The 14,240-nt window shown below is 36.8% G+C and overlaps 1 protein-coding gene across 3 annotated transcripts; it reads left to right on the top strand.

Annotated features, from left to right (window-relative positions):
* Nucleotides 1–1,194: 1,194 nt before the first annotated feature.
* LOC311071355 (L-fucose kinase-like) lies at nucleotides 1,195–13,557 on the top strand. 3 transcript variants are annotated; one of them, XM_084095740.1, is made up of 23 exons: nucleotides 1,195–1,419; nucleotides 2,182–2,333; nucleotides 3,626–3,676; nucleotides 3,751–3,873; nucleotides 4,005–4,077; nucleotides 4,286–4,383; nucleotides 4,471–4,551; nucleotides 6,160–6,279; nucleotides 6,352–6,523; nucleotides 7,035–7,141; nucleotides 7,226–7,327; nucleotides 8,157–8,330; nucleotides 8,495–8,568; nucleotides 8,844–9,202; nucleotides 9,278–9,494; nucleotides 9,785–9,951; nucleotides 10,764–10,991; nucleotides 11,120–11,263; nucleotides 11,919–12,038; nucleotides 12,182–12,369; nucleotides 12,458–12,557; nucleotides 12,637–12,860; nucleotides 13,074–13,557. In XM_084095740.1, the coding sequence occupies exons 1-23, from the start codon at nucleotides 1,356–1,358 to the stop codon at nucleotides 13,173–13,175; spliced, it is 3,240 nt and encodes a 1,079-aa protein (XP_083951866.1). In that variant the 5' UTR covers nucleotides 1,195–1,355; the 3' UTR covers nucleotides 13,176–13,557. The 3 variants fall into 3 exon arrangements, with proteins under 3 accessions (XP_083951866.1, XP_083951867.1, XP_083951868.1); XM_084095741.1 differs by having other exon boundaries at nucleotides 1,206–1,419; nucleotides 2,182–2,481; XM_084095742.1 differs by lacking the exons at nucleotides 1,195–1,419; nucleotides 2,182–2,333 and adding an exon at nucleotides 2,420–2,485 and having other exon boundaries at nucleotides 3,627–3,676.
* The last annotated feature ends 683 nt before the right edge of the window (nucleotides 13,558–14,240 follow it).

The following is a 14,240-nucleotide window of genomic DNA, read 5'->3' as shown; positions in this document are numbered from 1 at the left end:
TGAATTAAGTAGATTTTTCTGACCCCATTGGCAGATATTTGTGCTTGTTTTAATCATAAGTCACTTTTGATTATCAAATTTTTTTTGACATGTTTTATCATCTCAAGAAAATGCATCTTGAATCTTTAGACATTTGCACTAGAAAAAAAAAATACTGAGGAAGAACAGTACTTTTTTGCTGTGATCAGAAGGTACAGTAAAAGTTTTATTCTAGTGGTTGGGAGCAGAGGCATTCAAGCCTACTTTTTTTTGTAAAATAAATGAAAAAGTAATGAAGATCTGTTCAAACTCTGAAGTGTTGCTTATATAACTTGTGTTCCTTTCAATATATATTACTTGCATTTTCTTTACTTGGTGTTAAAAACGGTCTTAAATTGACCTTTATAAAACCTGCAGAAACCCTGGTGGCTGTTTCTGAGAGAATTCATTTGGTAAGATGAAGTATATGGAAAGTAATGGGACTTGCAGATTTAATTTCAGGTAAGCATTATCATCATCCTCATTATTTTATTTTTTGTTTATTTCAAACCACATTTCCCAGTAAAACATATGATTCAGTTAGGACATTTAATCTACCCTATTTAATCCATTTCCATGTTTCTTTCTAAAATCATGGCTATACAAGTGAGGGGCATTAGATTTATTTCTATTTTAGTTTTAATAGCCAACTAGCCAATTTATTATTATTATTATTATTTCAGTTAGATTTCTTTCAAACTACAGTTTTCAAGAAAAAGATTCGGGTAAGAAATTTAATATACTCTTTACTGAAGTTCCTGGTTTCAAACTACAAGCTGGGTTTATATAGAAACTGCTAGTTCGCGGTTTCTTCCTAAAATAGCTTTATCCAATGAATATGTACTTAAATACTTACAATTTATTTAGTTTTAGGTTCCCAAAAAGCATAAAATAAGTCATTGTTATACTTTTTTGATCGTTTCAAACTATATTTCCCAGCAAAACCCTGGATTTATTATAACTATTCAATTTCCTGTTTACAAGCTAAAATCGTTAATTGCATTTCCATGTCTAATACAAGATATTTAATCTAGGCCTATAATTATTCATAGATTTTATTCATTGTGTTACCCCATAATCATTCATATTATTAACCTACCACTTTTATTAAGTGTAAAACTGCATTTCCCAGCGCACCGTGCGTGCGATTAGATTGTAGTCCAGAAGCTGCTTTGTAGTCCGGAAGTGCTGCATTCGCTGTTTGGTTGTGGTAGAACGACTTTTGGCGTTCTAATCCAGTGACAGTTGGTGAATGAATCGGACCCGAGCGCTGTTCGCTTCTGGTTTTTGCACGCGCTTGGTTGTTACTCACATGAGGAGAAATAATTCACGTCAGGATGAAGTGGACAGTTATTGTGCTCACATGTCAACATAAAGACAGTGTTTATGCCTTCCAGAGAGGTGAGTTCACACATCGTATGTCTTTGCATATTTATTTTAAAAAGCCTTAGTAATGTGAAAAAACTTGTAGACGATAACAAAAAGTACTATGGGATTACTCTGGGTTGTTTTGGGGACCCTCTTCACATTTCCGGGGTTCTCAGAAGGCGGAAGTCGTCATAGTTGAGACGACAGCATATCATTTTTGTATTCCCGTATGCTCCAATGCAAACGAAAAAAACAATGGAGTTTCAAAGACCGAAAAATATTTTGACACGTTATATTAGAAGAGAGACTCTTCTGAAATTTGCCACCACTCCCTCAGCCTTAGTAATAGAAACACCCCCTTATCAGTGTTGTTTCGTTTTTACTTCATTTACTTCCAATGTAATAAAACGCAAAAATATACCATTATACGTATGTAAAAAAAAAAAAAAAATATATATATATATATATATATATATATGAAAAACCATACTAGATTTGCAATGTTGATAATTGGAAGCGCGTCATTAATGTCTGTAAAAATGGCCCATGTAATATATCTTTAGACATTTGTAATGGTAATACCACTGTATTCTCGGAAGTATCATGAAATATTATATAAATCTAAGGGTTCATGAATTAAGGTGCCAAATTATGTACTGTAAGTAACATGGTTTTTAATGCCATCACCGCACCATGTACTTTGTTGTATGTGGGTCTGTCTACCACACATTAACAGATCTCCACACCAGGTTCAGGAGGATCTCATGGAGGTGTGTGTGTGTGTGTGTGTTTCAGAGCTGGAGGTGCGTCAGAAGCGCGGTGTTCTTCCGGCTGACGCCCTGCTGCTGACGGTTCCTGACCCAAACGCCCGGCTGGGCAGCGGCGGGGCCACACTGAACGCCCTGCTGGTGGCTGCAGAACACCTGAGCGCTAGAGCTGGATACAGCGTGAGCTTCACATATGGATTATCTCTTTCTCTCTCTCTCTCTCTTTCTGTGTGTGTGTGTGTGTGTGTGTGTGTGTGCAGATGGCTGGAGGTTTGGGGAGAAATCCTGCAGGATTGCCAAAGGAATTTCTAGAACCTAAAGGATTCAAGTGGGATGAAATAGATCCTTAAAGATTTAAATATGACCCTTTTAGATCGTATACGATATATATTATTTATCATTATTAGTTTGTTTGATTTTTAAAACAAGATCCTCAAAAAAATTATTAGCAATACTGTAGACACCACTGGCCACAAGTCACAAATCACAAGAGATTTTTTTTTAAGGCTTTGAAAGAAGTCTCTTCTGCTTACCAAGACTGCATTTTATGAAATATTATTACAATTCAAAATAACTTTTCTAATTTAATATATTTTAAAATGTAAATAATTCCTGATACAAAGCTGAATTTTCAGCATCATTACTCCAGTCTTCAGTGTCACATGATCCTTCCGTAATCATTCTAATATGATTTAGTCCTCAATTATTATTGGTTCTCATTTGTTAATGAGTATTATTATTATTACGTTTTTGCTGCTTAACATTTTTGTGGAAACCATGATCATTTTTTTACAGGATTCTTTGATAAATAGAAAGTTCAATGAACTGCATTTATTTTGAAATATAAATCTATTTTTCAACATTATTAATGTTTTTACTGTCACTTTTGATCAATTTAATGCTTCCTTACTGAATAAAAAATTATTTATATGTTTTATTATGATTATTGTAACATAATATATATGTAGTTACCCCACATTTTTGATGGGAGTGTCTCATTGTCTTCACAAAAATATGAAGCAGCACAACTGTTTTCAACATTGATATTAATAAGACATATTTCTTGAGCAGCAAATCATCATATTAGAATGATTTCTGAAGGATCATGTGACACTGAAGACTGGAGTAATGATGCTGAAAATTCAGCTTTGATCACAGGAATAAATTACATTCTAAAATATATTCAAATGAAAACACATTGTTTTAAATTGTACTAACATTTCACAATATTACTTTTTTTACTGTATTTCTGATCAAATAAATGCAGCCTCGGTGAGCATAATATTCTTTTTTTAAAAGCATTAAACATTTTTTTATTACTGGTAGTGTACATTCTTTAGTATTTTAGACTAGTGAAAGAACTGTGAATATCTTTTGCTTATTCAGCACTATAATATCTCAGTGTTCTGATAAATGATCAGAATACAGTTTTAAACATACTTCAACACCCTTAAATGTGTGTTTGTGTTTAGGTGGTGAACGCAGATGTTCTGGATGAAGCTCATATTCTCATCCTTCACACGGTCTGTAATAAAAACAAAAAGCATTTTAGATGAAAATGATTCTCAGACGTGTGCTAATAGGTGTGTGTTTTTAGGGCAGAGATTTCCCGTGGGACGGCTGCAGCAGGGCTTTCTGCTGGATGCCTGTACAGAGATCAGATGCTGTAGAAGGAGCCGTTTGCTGCTTAGACCTGCTGCTGGATTGTCTGTCCACAAAGGTGAGTGTAAAAACACACAGTTATGCACACACAGATGTACATGAATGCATACACCACTCTCTCTATATGTAATGGTATGAGGTGAGTGCATTATGATGCAAATGCACATTTAGTGAAACATCCTGTTCCAGATTTGCGCTGGATCTCCGCCAGGCGTTTGGGTGTGCGGCACTGACATGATCCTGAATATTCCAACACGACAACGTGAGCTAACATTATACAATCACACATCTAATGCACAAACAAAATGTCTCAAAAAGCATTTGATTTTTTCTGATTGTGATATATAAAGTCACAATTAGCTTTTTAATTTTTACACACAGACAAATCAACAGTGTACAGCTTCAGAAACACTTCACAAGGAGTTTTTACTGTTGAATTTGATCAATATCTTCCCCCCTTTTCTTCACAGTGTTTTCATGGGACGGGTTCTCTGGGGTTCAGGTTGTGGCGTTGCCAGGTGACGCTTGTTTTGCTCTTAATCATGGCGTATATCTCACAGATGCAGAGGTGCGTTATTCAGAATTAGGGTTCATTTGTTTTTTAATTGTGCACTTGTTTCATTTTCTGAGAAATTTTTAATTATTGCTTTTATAGAACAGAGTATGCAACATTATCTATAAGGGCTCAAAGGAGAAGATCAGCCTTGCCGCACTCCCTGATGGGAAAGTACCCCTGGTATGAATTTGATGGTGCCTTTATTTGTCACTTAAAACATGATTTTGACTCACAGCTCATAGTCATACTTTTGTTTTACATGACTGTTTTCCAGCCTTTCTTTTATCATGAGAATTAAACAGGCTAGTTTTGGCACTGTACCTTTAAGACTTTATATAAAATGGAATTTGGTTATGATCGGCTAACTGGTAAAAATAGTTTTACATTTATTAAAAGTCTCTTATGCTTACCAAGGCTGCATTTATTTGATCAAAATACTGTAAAAAATGGTAATATTGTGAAATAGTAATACAATTTAAAATAACTGTTTTCTATTTGAATGTTTTAAAATGTAATTTATTCCTGTGATCAAAGCTGAATTTTACTCCAGTCTTCAGTGTCACATGATCCTTCAGAAATCATTCTAATATGATGATTTGCTGTTTAAGAAACATTTATTAATATTATCAATGCTGAAAACAGTTGTGCTTTATATTTTGTGGAAACTGTGATACATTTTTCAAGATTCTTTAATGAAAAGAGAGTTCAATGAACAGCATTAATTTTAAATAGAAATCATTTGTAACATTATAAATGTCTTCACTGTTACTTTTGGTCAATTTGATCTGTCCTTGCTGAATAAAAAAATATGTATGCCCTTTAAATGCACATATTTGTCTACTATATATATATGTGTGTGTGTGTATATATATTGTATATATATATACATATGTGTATGTGTATATATATATATATATATATACAGTGCAATGCATAAGTTAATACACCCATGCTAAAGTTGACTAAAAAGAGGAATAAAAAATCATATTTTGGAAATTGAACTTAATGCCTTAATTAAAAAAATTAGGAAAAAGAGGCAGGCAGATTTTTATTTTTAAGTATTTTTTTTTTATTAATTTTTAGGATACTATGCATCCTGATAAAGTTCCCTTGGCCTTTGGAATTAAAATAGCCCCACATCATCACATAGCATTCACCATACCTAGAGATTGGCATGAATTATTTCAGTTAGCCTAAAAGCTAGTTTGATTTGCATTGAGAGATGATCTTATGGAAAGTACCCCATGCCAATCTCTAGGTATGGTGAATGCTATGTGATGATGTGGGGCTATTTTAATTCCAAAGGCCAAGGGAACTTTATCAGGATGCATAGTATCCTAAAAATTAATTTAAAAAAAATACTTAAAAATAAAAATCTGCCTGCCTCTATGGGAATTTAACATAGGGGTGTACACACTTATGCACCATGTATTTTAAGGAAGAACATTTATTTATTTACGATACATTATTCATTCACAAAGAAAGTTGGAGTCCTAAAAGGTTGGATTTTTCCTCATTTTTTAAATTAAGGCATTAAGTTCAATTTCCAAAATATGATTTTTTATTCCTCTTTTTAGTCAACTTTAGCATGGGTGTATTCACTTATGCATTGCACTGTGTATATATATATATATATATATATATATATATAGTAGACAAATATGTGCATTTAAAGGGCATACATATTTTTTTATTCAGCAAGGAAACTGTATGAAACTGTATAAATTAAAAACCAATTCTACAAATAATTCTAAAAAGTCCTCCTAAAAGTATCTGTGTGGTGCTCAGGTGTCTGGGCCGGTGTTTTTCTCTAGGGCTGTTGCAGAGAAACTCCTGCAGACTCATGTTACGTCACCGCTGGACGGCTGTACGTATCTTGGCATGGATTCAGGAGCTCCACCGCTTGAGGTAATCGCACACAACATGGTTTTCTTTCTCAGATTCCTAGATCCCACTCTCACTTTTCTTGCTCTCTTGCAGATATCTCTCTTTCTGGATATTCTGGTGTGCCTTTGCTCTGACCTGACAGAGCATGAGTTCATCAATGGAGAGAGAGCAGGCTGCAGCTCGTCCTCCGGGCCTCAGGGGGCAGCAGTGAGGAGCGGCCGCGCTGTGCTGTGGAGGATGCTTAGAGGAGCCAACATCTCTATGTGTACTCTTGCTCTTTTCTGCTCTAATGTCACTAAATTAGAATTTAACATCTGAGTGTGTTTGCATGGATGTGTTTAGAATGGAATACTTGCATATTGCATAGAGTATATTTATACAATATACATAGTGTACATTATGCAATGACAAATGTTTCAAACATGTTTTTATACATTCAAGTGACCTCATTACATACATTCAACTCACCATGCACCTTCATTGTGTCTTTGTCTCAAATGTAAATATGGTTCACATTTAGATAAACATTGCATTTCACATTTTAATCCAATTTTCTAAAATATGTTTCACATACAGTCAAATAATGAGTCAAGAAGATATGTTTAAAGTCACTGCTATTACTTCCAGTGGATTAATCACACACAGGAAATAAAAGGTTAGGTGCAGTGCATTGTGGGATTCCGTTCTCAGTGCGTTATACTCTGTATACTTCACATTTTGACCTTGCACACTGAAAATTCACATTCTGTTCTGATGTAGCATTTGTTCATTGCCAGTGTACATTCCAGAGGGCCGCTATGATTATTTGACTCAGTCGGGCCGAGAACATGTCGTCCGTCTGACAGAATCTGGATCAGAGACGATGATTCTGTCTCATATTCAGGTGGGAAATGTTGTGAACATAATCTCTGAGATATTTATTAATAAAGTCAGTTATCATAAATGTTTTGCTCTTTCTGTTTTAAAGGAAGTGAAGTCTGTGTCAGAAGGCAGCAGGGTGATTAATAGCGTGTTGGAAGGAGATGTTCGTGTGTCAGCAGGAGCTGTAGTGCAGCACTGCCACCTACAGGTCTGGAGGATTTGTTAAATATTTAAAGGGTTAGTTCACCCAAAAATGAAAATTCTAAGATCGTTAATATAGTCCAAGTGACTCCAGTGGCTCAATCTTAAGTATATCAAGCGACGAGAATACTTTTTGTGCGCAAAAACAAACAAAAATAACGACTTTATTCCACTATACACTTCCTTCTCTCTAGTTGGTTCACGTAGTGTTTTTGCGCTGTGCGTCTGTGTTACACGTCATCACGCATCACACACATGACCAGCGTCGGCCAATTGTGAGCCTACGTGGTGACGTGCAACACAGACGCGCAGCGCAAAAACACTATGTGAACTAACTCGAGGCCCAGAGAGAAGGAAATGAAAAGTGGAATAAAGTCGTTATTTTTGTTTGTTTTTGCGCACAAAAAGTATTCTCATCGCTTGATATACTTAAGATTGAGCCACTGTAGTCACTTGGACTATATTAACGATCTCTTTAATAACTTTTCTGGGCCAGCAAGTTTCGGTCACCTAGCAGCCTATGGAGAAGTGATCAGCTCTCAGATTTCATCAAAAATATCTTAATTTGTGTTCCGAAGATGAACGAAGGTCTTATGCGGTTGGAACAACATGAGGGTGAGTAATTACTGACAGAATTTTCATTTTTGGGTGAACTAACTCTTTAAAGGAAAGGAAATGAAAACCAACTTGACCTCTGTTTTTCTCACAGATTATCCTGTTTCACTTTGAAATATGCCACATTATGGAAGTAAAACTGCTTATGAATGTTTAGTGTTGAATAAGTAAATCTTGCGGGTAACAATACAATTATCATAATGTGTCAATATCAATTAAAGGGTCCAGTCCAGGTGCATTCTGGGTGTCTGCTGTCAGGGCTTGATTTGACCTCATCATCCTGCATCCAACGTCTACCTTTGTCCAGCGACATCATCATTCAGGGTCATCGAGTGATGCTTGGAGAGTTAAAGTTAACGGTGTACACAGCTTTTGGAGCTCATGATCATTTAGAGGTGAGTTTAGAGTTTAGAGCCTGATTTTACCCGTTCATTTAACAGATGCTTTTATCCAAAGCCACTTACAATTGAGTAAGTTCTGTATATTTTTTCTGAAGAACAAAATAAAATAATTTATGCTAGTTTTGTGCTTTATAATATGGTATTGTAATTACACACAGGCTCATGCTGATGATGTTACGGCTTCATTCCTTAATCAAAAATGGAGTGAGTTTTACAGTCGGACTGGAATACAGTAAGAAACTTCTACATTCATACCTCACTCAGACTTTAGACTAAAGGTTTGGTCTATCTTTCTATTTGTTTTGCTTCGACTGAGACTGTCTTAGCCAGGGCCTGATTCCCTAATCTGTAATGCACAGTTTTATGGCTAGTAAAAAAAAGAAATTTGGGTTAGTAAATGTTTCTGTCATCTGCCATTGGTTTCGGCTAAAAGTTTTAGGCCCTGGTCACAGCATTATATAGTGTGTCTAAAATATGTTTGTATGTGTGTGTGTGTGTGTTATAAAGGCCTCTGGACCTTTGGGGACCTGAGAGGACCGAGTCATGCTGTCTGCTGGACGCCCGATTGTTCCCAGTGTTCATGCCCCGTTCAGGACCCGTTGGACTGGAGGGTGTTTGTTGGCTTCTGGGCGGCGCTGGTGTGCGGGACAGCTGGAAGGAAGCCTGGAGACTCTCGCTCAGGGATATTGTGATCCTGACGGACCAGCAGACGGAGCTGCGCTGGAGAGAGGAGCTGTTCTTCAGCGTGGGTCGACGAAGAGCCGTTGACGCTCTGCAAGGCCACACGGATCTCAATCTACTGCCGTTCTTCAGAGCAGCAGCGCTGGCCGGCCAGCAGGAGGCGCTACTACAGGCGCTAGATTCGGGTGAGGAGCAAAAGATCAGATATGGTTCACATCTGTTGACTTCTGAGGGCACTAATATTGAGTCTCTTTGCTCAGTTGCTGCAAACAGCAGTGGTGATCTGGGAGTCGCGGCTCGTTGTCTGGCCTGTATCGCAGATGTTCTTGGCTGTCTGGCGGGCGAGGGTAAAGGCGGTTTACGCAGCGGACCAGCGGCCAATCCATCATGGGCTCCTGCTTTTAAACTCCTAGAGGACGGAAACTTACCCGCTGGTGTCCAAGAACTGGCTAATCAAAGAAAACACTGGTTCAGCAGGTCAGAACAAATAGATTTGTAAAAAGTGTAAAATTTTTACAAAAATGTGATTAAAAATGTAAGGCCCCGATGTGCTTAAAGCAAAATCGCAGTGTATTTTGTTATTGAATGGAAAGCGCACAGCACATATTTACATATTCATCTGAATGACGCTCTCAGTTTACTAACATTATATCGATGGTCCCATATTTCTTTCATATTTCTTTTTACCCTTAAACAAAGAACAAAATAAAACTTTGTCATGAGTATATCAGGGCCTTTAAAGTCAGATTTGTCACTGCTCTCTAAAGGCCAGATTTGTTGGTGCGAGCCGCCAGGCATTATGAGGGGGCGGGACAGATCCTGCTGCGGAAGGCAGTGATGTCAGCGCGCCAGTTTGTGTTCATTGGTCGAGGAGAGATGCTGCCGATGGGCGAGTGGCAGGAAGTGGAGTGTCCCGCTCGACTGGATCTGTCAGGTGAGAACAGCATTCTTCAGTTCAACTGTACAGCAGGAAATCTGATCAGAGTTTATGTTTGACGGTGCTGTGTGACGAGAAGTTTGGAAAAACAGTTTAAAAAACCTTTGAATTTTGAACTATAGATTGAACTATAAATAGATACACTAATGTTCAAAAGTTTGGGGCAGTACAGTTTATTTGAAAAAAAATGATACTTTTTAATGTCAAATAAATGATGTTGTTTTGAACTTTCTATTCAGAATCCTTAAAAAATATATCATGGTTTCCACTAAAATATTAAGCAGCTCAACTACTTTTCAACTGATAATTATAAGAAATGTTTTTTGAGAAGCAAATCAACATATTACAATGATTTCTGAAGGATCATGTGACACTGAAGACTGGAGTAATGATGCTGAAAATTCAGCTTTGATCACAGGAATATAATTTTAAAATGCATTAAAAAAAAAAAAAAAATTCTTTAAATTGATAATATTTTACTACTTTTTTACTGTAGTTTTAATCAAATAAATGCAGCCTTGGTGAAAGGTACTTTTTCCCCCAAAAACATTTAAAAAAAAAATCTTACCAACCCCAAACTTTTAAAAAAGTAGTGTAGATGTAGTTTATATATTTCATTGTATTTAATAATTTAACTTTGTGTGCAAGAATACATAATTTTCCAGAATGCTTTACCTGTGTTAAATTTCTTTAAAATGCAATTCAGTAAATTCTTCCTGTCATAAGCGTATCAAAACAAAGCTTTAATTCAAAACAATTCAGATTTCATAGTGCCTTTCACACTGCTGAAAGTGTGTGTTCGTCACCAGGCGGCTGGAGTGACACTCCTCCTATTGCGTTTGAACACGGTGGACTGGTGGTCAATGTGGCCGTCAAGGTGGATGGGAAACGTCCGATTGGAGCTCGAGTTCGACGCGTTCCAGAGCCTCATCTGCTGTTGGTCAGCGCCAGCGGTGAACCGTCCTGCAGCTTCTCCACAGAAACACTCTGTGAGGATCTTACTGACCTGGAGGACTATTGCCAACCTCACGCTCCAGGTCAGAGAACATTCGTGTGTCGTCATATACTGTGAGGTGTACACAACTGATAGACAATATAACACATTTACGTAAAATATAAATGCAGAAATATCTGTAAATTCTCACTAAAGTTGTTTGTATTGTAGGTGCCCTGCTGAAAGCCGTGTGTGTGTGCAGTGAGCTGGTGTGTGTATCGTCTCCTGTCTCTCTGAAAGAGCAGTTGTTGCAGCGCTGGGGAGGCGGACTGGAGATCCACAGCTGGTCTTCACTGCCACATGGTTCTGGTCTCGGTGAGTGGGAGTTACTTTTCATTGATTGTTTTTTTGTAATAAACACATAAACTATCTTTTGTACAAATGGGAAAAAATGTGCGTAAGAAAGATCAGAAGTAATAATAGATAATTTATTAATAATAATTACATATATTTACATAGTAGCAAAAATAATATAAATATTAAATGATGTGTACACACACAAATAATCATTTATGTATTAATAAAAATGTATGTAAATATAATAATTATTTGTATAACAAATGTATAATCGTTGATGTAACTAACTTTTATTTTATAATAATACGAATATTAATAATACTTTTTATTATGTGAAATATTTTATAATAAATGTATAATCTTCCACTTTATTATGTATATATATATATATATATATATATTAATGTTTATTCAATGTTATTTTGTAAATGTATGAATTTGTATAGCAAATGTGTATAATCCATTTCACTATATTGTATTTTATCACATTTATTTTATAATAATAATAACTATTGAAATATTTATTTGTATAACAATTGTATATCCATTTTACTTTATTATATATTAATATATATATTTTTTTAATTGATGAGGTTTTATGTTGGATCTCACAAAATGTAAATAATTAATTTTAAATGAAAGTGTGTATGTGTGTGTGTGTGTGTGTTTGTAGGCACCAGCAGTATTCTGGCAGGTGCAGCTCTTGCAGCAGTTTACAGATGTACGGGACGAAGCTTCGACACAAACTCTCTCATTCATGATGTTCTTTACCTGGAGCAGATCCTCACCACCGGTACGAGAGACGCTTTCATTCTTTTATTATAACGGGATGCATCACTTCCTTTCTAGAGTAACATAGGGTTTCACTGAGCTGAAAAGTTTACATTTTTAACAAACTGAATTTGAAGGCATTTAGTATATTTGCTGCTGTTTTAGGTGGTGGATGGCAGGATCAGGTTGGCGGGCTGTTTGGAGGAGTGAAGCTGGCTCGATCTGCAGCTCAGTTACCGCTGAGAGTGGAAGTAGAACAGCTCTTTCTTCCTCAACACTTCCAGTCTGTCCTGCAGCAGCATCTTCTTCTGGTTTACACTGGAAAGACGCGTTTAGCACGGAACCTGCTGCAGGTACGAGCGGCTGATGGTGACGGTCAGACTTCATGAACGCTGTGTTGTGTGTCACTGGATCACTGTGTGTGTGTGTGTGTGTGTGCAGGACGTGGTGCGGAGCTGGTATGCGCGTTTACCCTCCATCGTACAGAACGCAGAGCAGCTGGTGACCAATGCAGAGGAGTGTGCTGAAGCCTGCAGAGAGGGTGAGACACACACACACACACACACACACACGCACACACGCACACCAGATTCAGATGGACTCTGATCTCTTTCTCTCAGGATCTCTCCTCAGGTTGGGGGAGTGTATGGACACATACTGGCAGCAGAAGAAGCTGATGGCTCCAGGCTGTGAGCCGGCGGCGGTGAGATCCATGATGAACGCTCTTCAGCCGCTGAGTTTAGGACAGAGTCTGGCAGGAGCAGGAGGAGGAGGATTCCTGTTCTTACTCACCCGTGAACCTCAGCAGAAGAAACCAGTGACAGAGATTCTCTCAAACATACAGGTGAGAGTCAGAGAAACTGTTCAACCGCTACTGAATGAGAACATGTGAAGAAGAATGGTTGTTTTAACCATAATATAATATACTGTAATATGCTATTTAAACTGGTTGCTGAAAGACCTGTGTGTTTTAGTGTCCTTGTAAAACTGAAAAACATAAATGGTGAAAGTAAAATGTATTTTATAAATAGTGTTGTTCCTGCTGTTGTTTTGACAGGGCATTGGTTCCTTCAGTGTTCATTCAGTGGAGCTGGATATGGACGGGATCTCAGTCATTCAGAAGAGCTCTGAACATCCTGAACAACAGCAGACGACTTAAATCTGACTGCCTTATAAAACTTTTACTGATATTATTTCTGTAAATATAACATTTCTAAACGTTTGTTTCATATAGATTCCCTCCATGTTTTAATATTTGTTAATCCTGATGATGAATGAAAGGATTTTTAAAAAATATGGAATGTATCAAAAACATCTGAACTACTAAATTACATTTAGGCTTATTTTCTTTACTAAATGTGAAAGAAAATGTTATAATGCCATGTTGATGCTTGCATCTTTTACTTTATTTTATTGTACTGTATATCTAAAGTAGCCTACTCACATTAAGATTCAGTCATTTAAGAACCCCCGAGGTGAAAATAAAATTATGTATATGTGGTGTTTTAATATGCTTGATAAACCTTGTGCAAATGAATCAGTCAACACCATTGCTGAGTATTTTCTCCTTAAAACTGCAGTGAACCAAAGACAGTCTCAATAACGCGGTCCGCTGCGCGTCGGACGGTTCACGCCTCGCCGTCGTCCATTAATACCTGATAATGGACACCTCGTCGGGCATTAACCCTTACATAATCCCGTCACCGTGCGGGGCTTTTCCTCATTGACTTTCTATGATGTTCAAAGCGTTCGGATGCTGAGTTTTAGAAGGCAGCTGAGACTCTGAGATGGCGAACTGGAACATGGTTTGTGTAACACTAGCTAGCAACACATTATTAGCTGTTTGATAATAAAGTAAAACCTAAGCCTATAATCTTACCATTATGTGTCCGACGTTGTAGAGAGCGATTTAAAACATAGTACTGGCACATTGATTTGTAGACGACACTCTAGTTATTTGTCTTCTTCTGTATCAGTTTCTGGTTCAAATATGCGACTGAATTCTGAAAATCAGAATTAAATCAGTATTTGTACAGCGTTTAGTTGACGAGTGGAACAGGTAACGTTAGTGCGATTTGGTGTGAGTGGGTGTACAGTTATTAGTTATTCAAGCTATTTAAGGCCATGAAGAAATTATTTTCACATTATTTTTTTTTGAAGATCAAATATGAGTCTTTAGATGAAATTATTGACTGCAAGAATACTAAATAATCTTCCAACTTGC

This window comes from Abramis brama (assembly GCF_963993115.1).
Source record: "Abramis brama genome assembly, chromosome: 20".
Classification (NCBI taxonomy): Eukaryota; Metazoa; Chordata; class Actinopteri; order Cypriniformes; family Leuciscidae; genus Abramis; species Abramis brama.
Note: the sequence above shows the minus strand (reverse complement) of the source record. Positions and strands in the feature narration are given on the sequence as shown.

Excerpts from the sequence above, each read along its gene's own strand:
- LOC311071355 (XM_084095740.1), top strand. The coding sequence starts at position 1,356 with ATGAAGTGGACAGTTATTGTGCTCACATGTCAACATAAAGACAGTGTT. Across the intron at positions 2,334-3,625 it reads GCGCTAGAGCTGGATACAGC|GTGGTGAACGCAGATGTTCT; the intron begins GTGAGCTTCACA and ends GTTTGTGTTTAG. Across the intron at positions 8,331-8,494 it reads GAGCTCATGATCATTTAGAG|GCTCATGCTGATGATGTTAC; the intron begins GTGAGTTTAGAG and ends AATTACACACAG.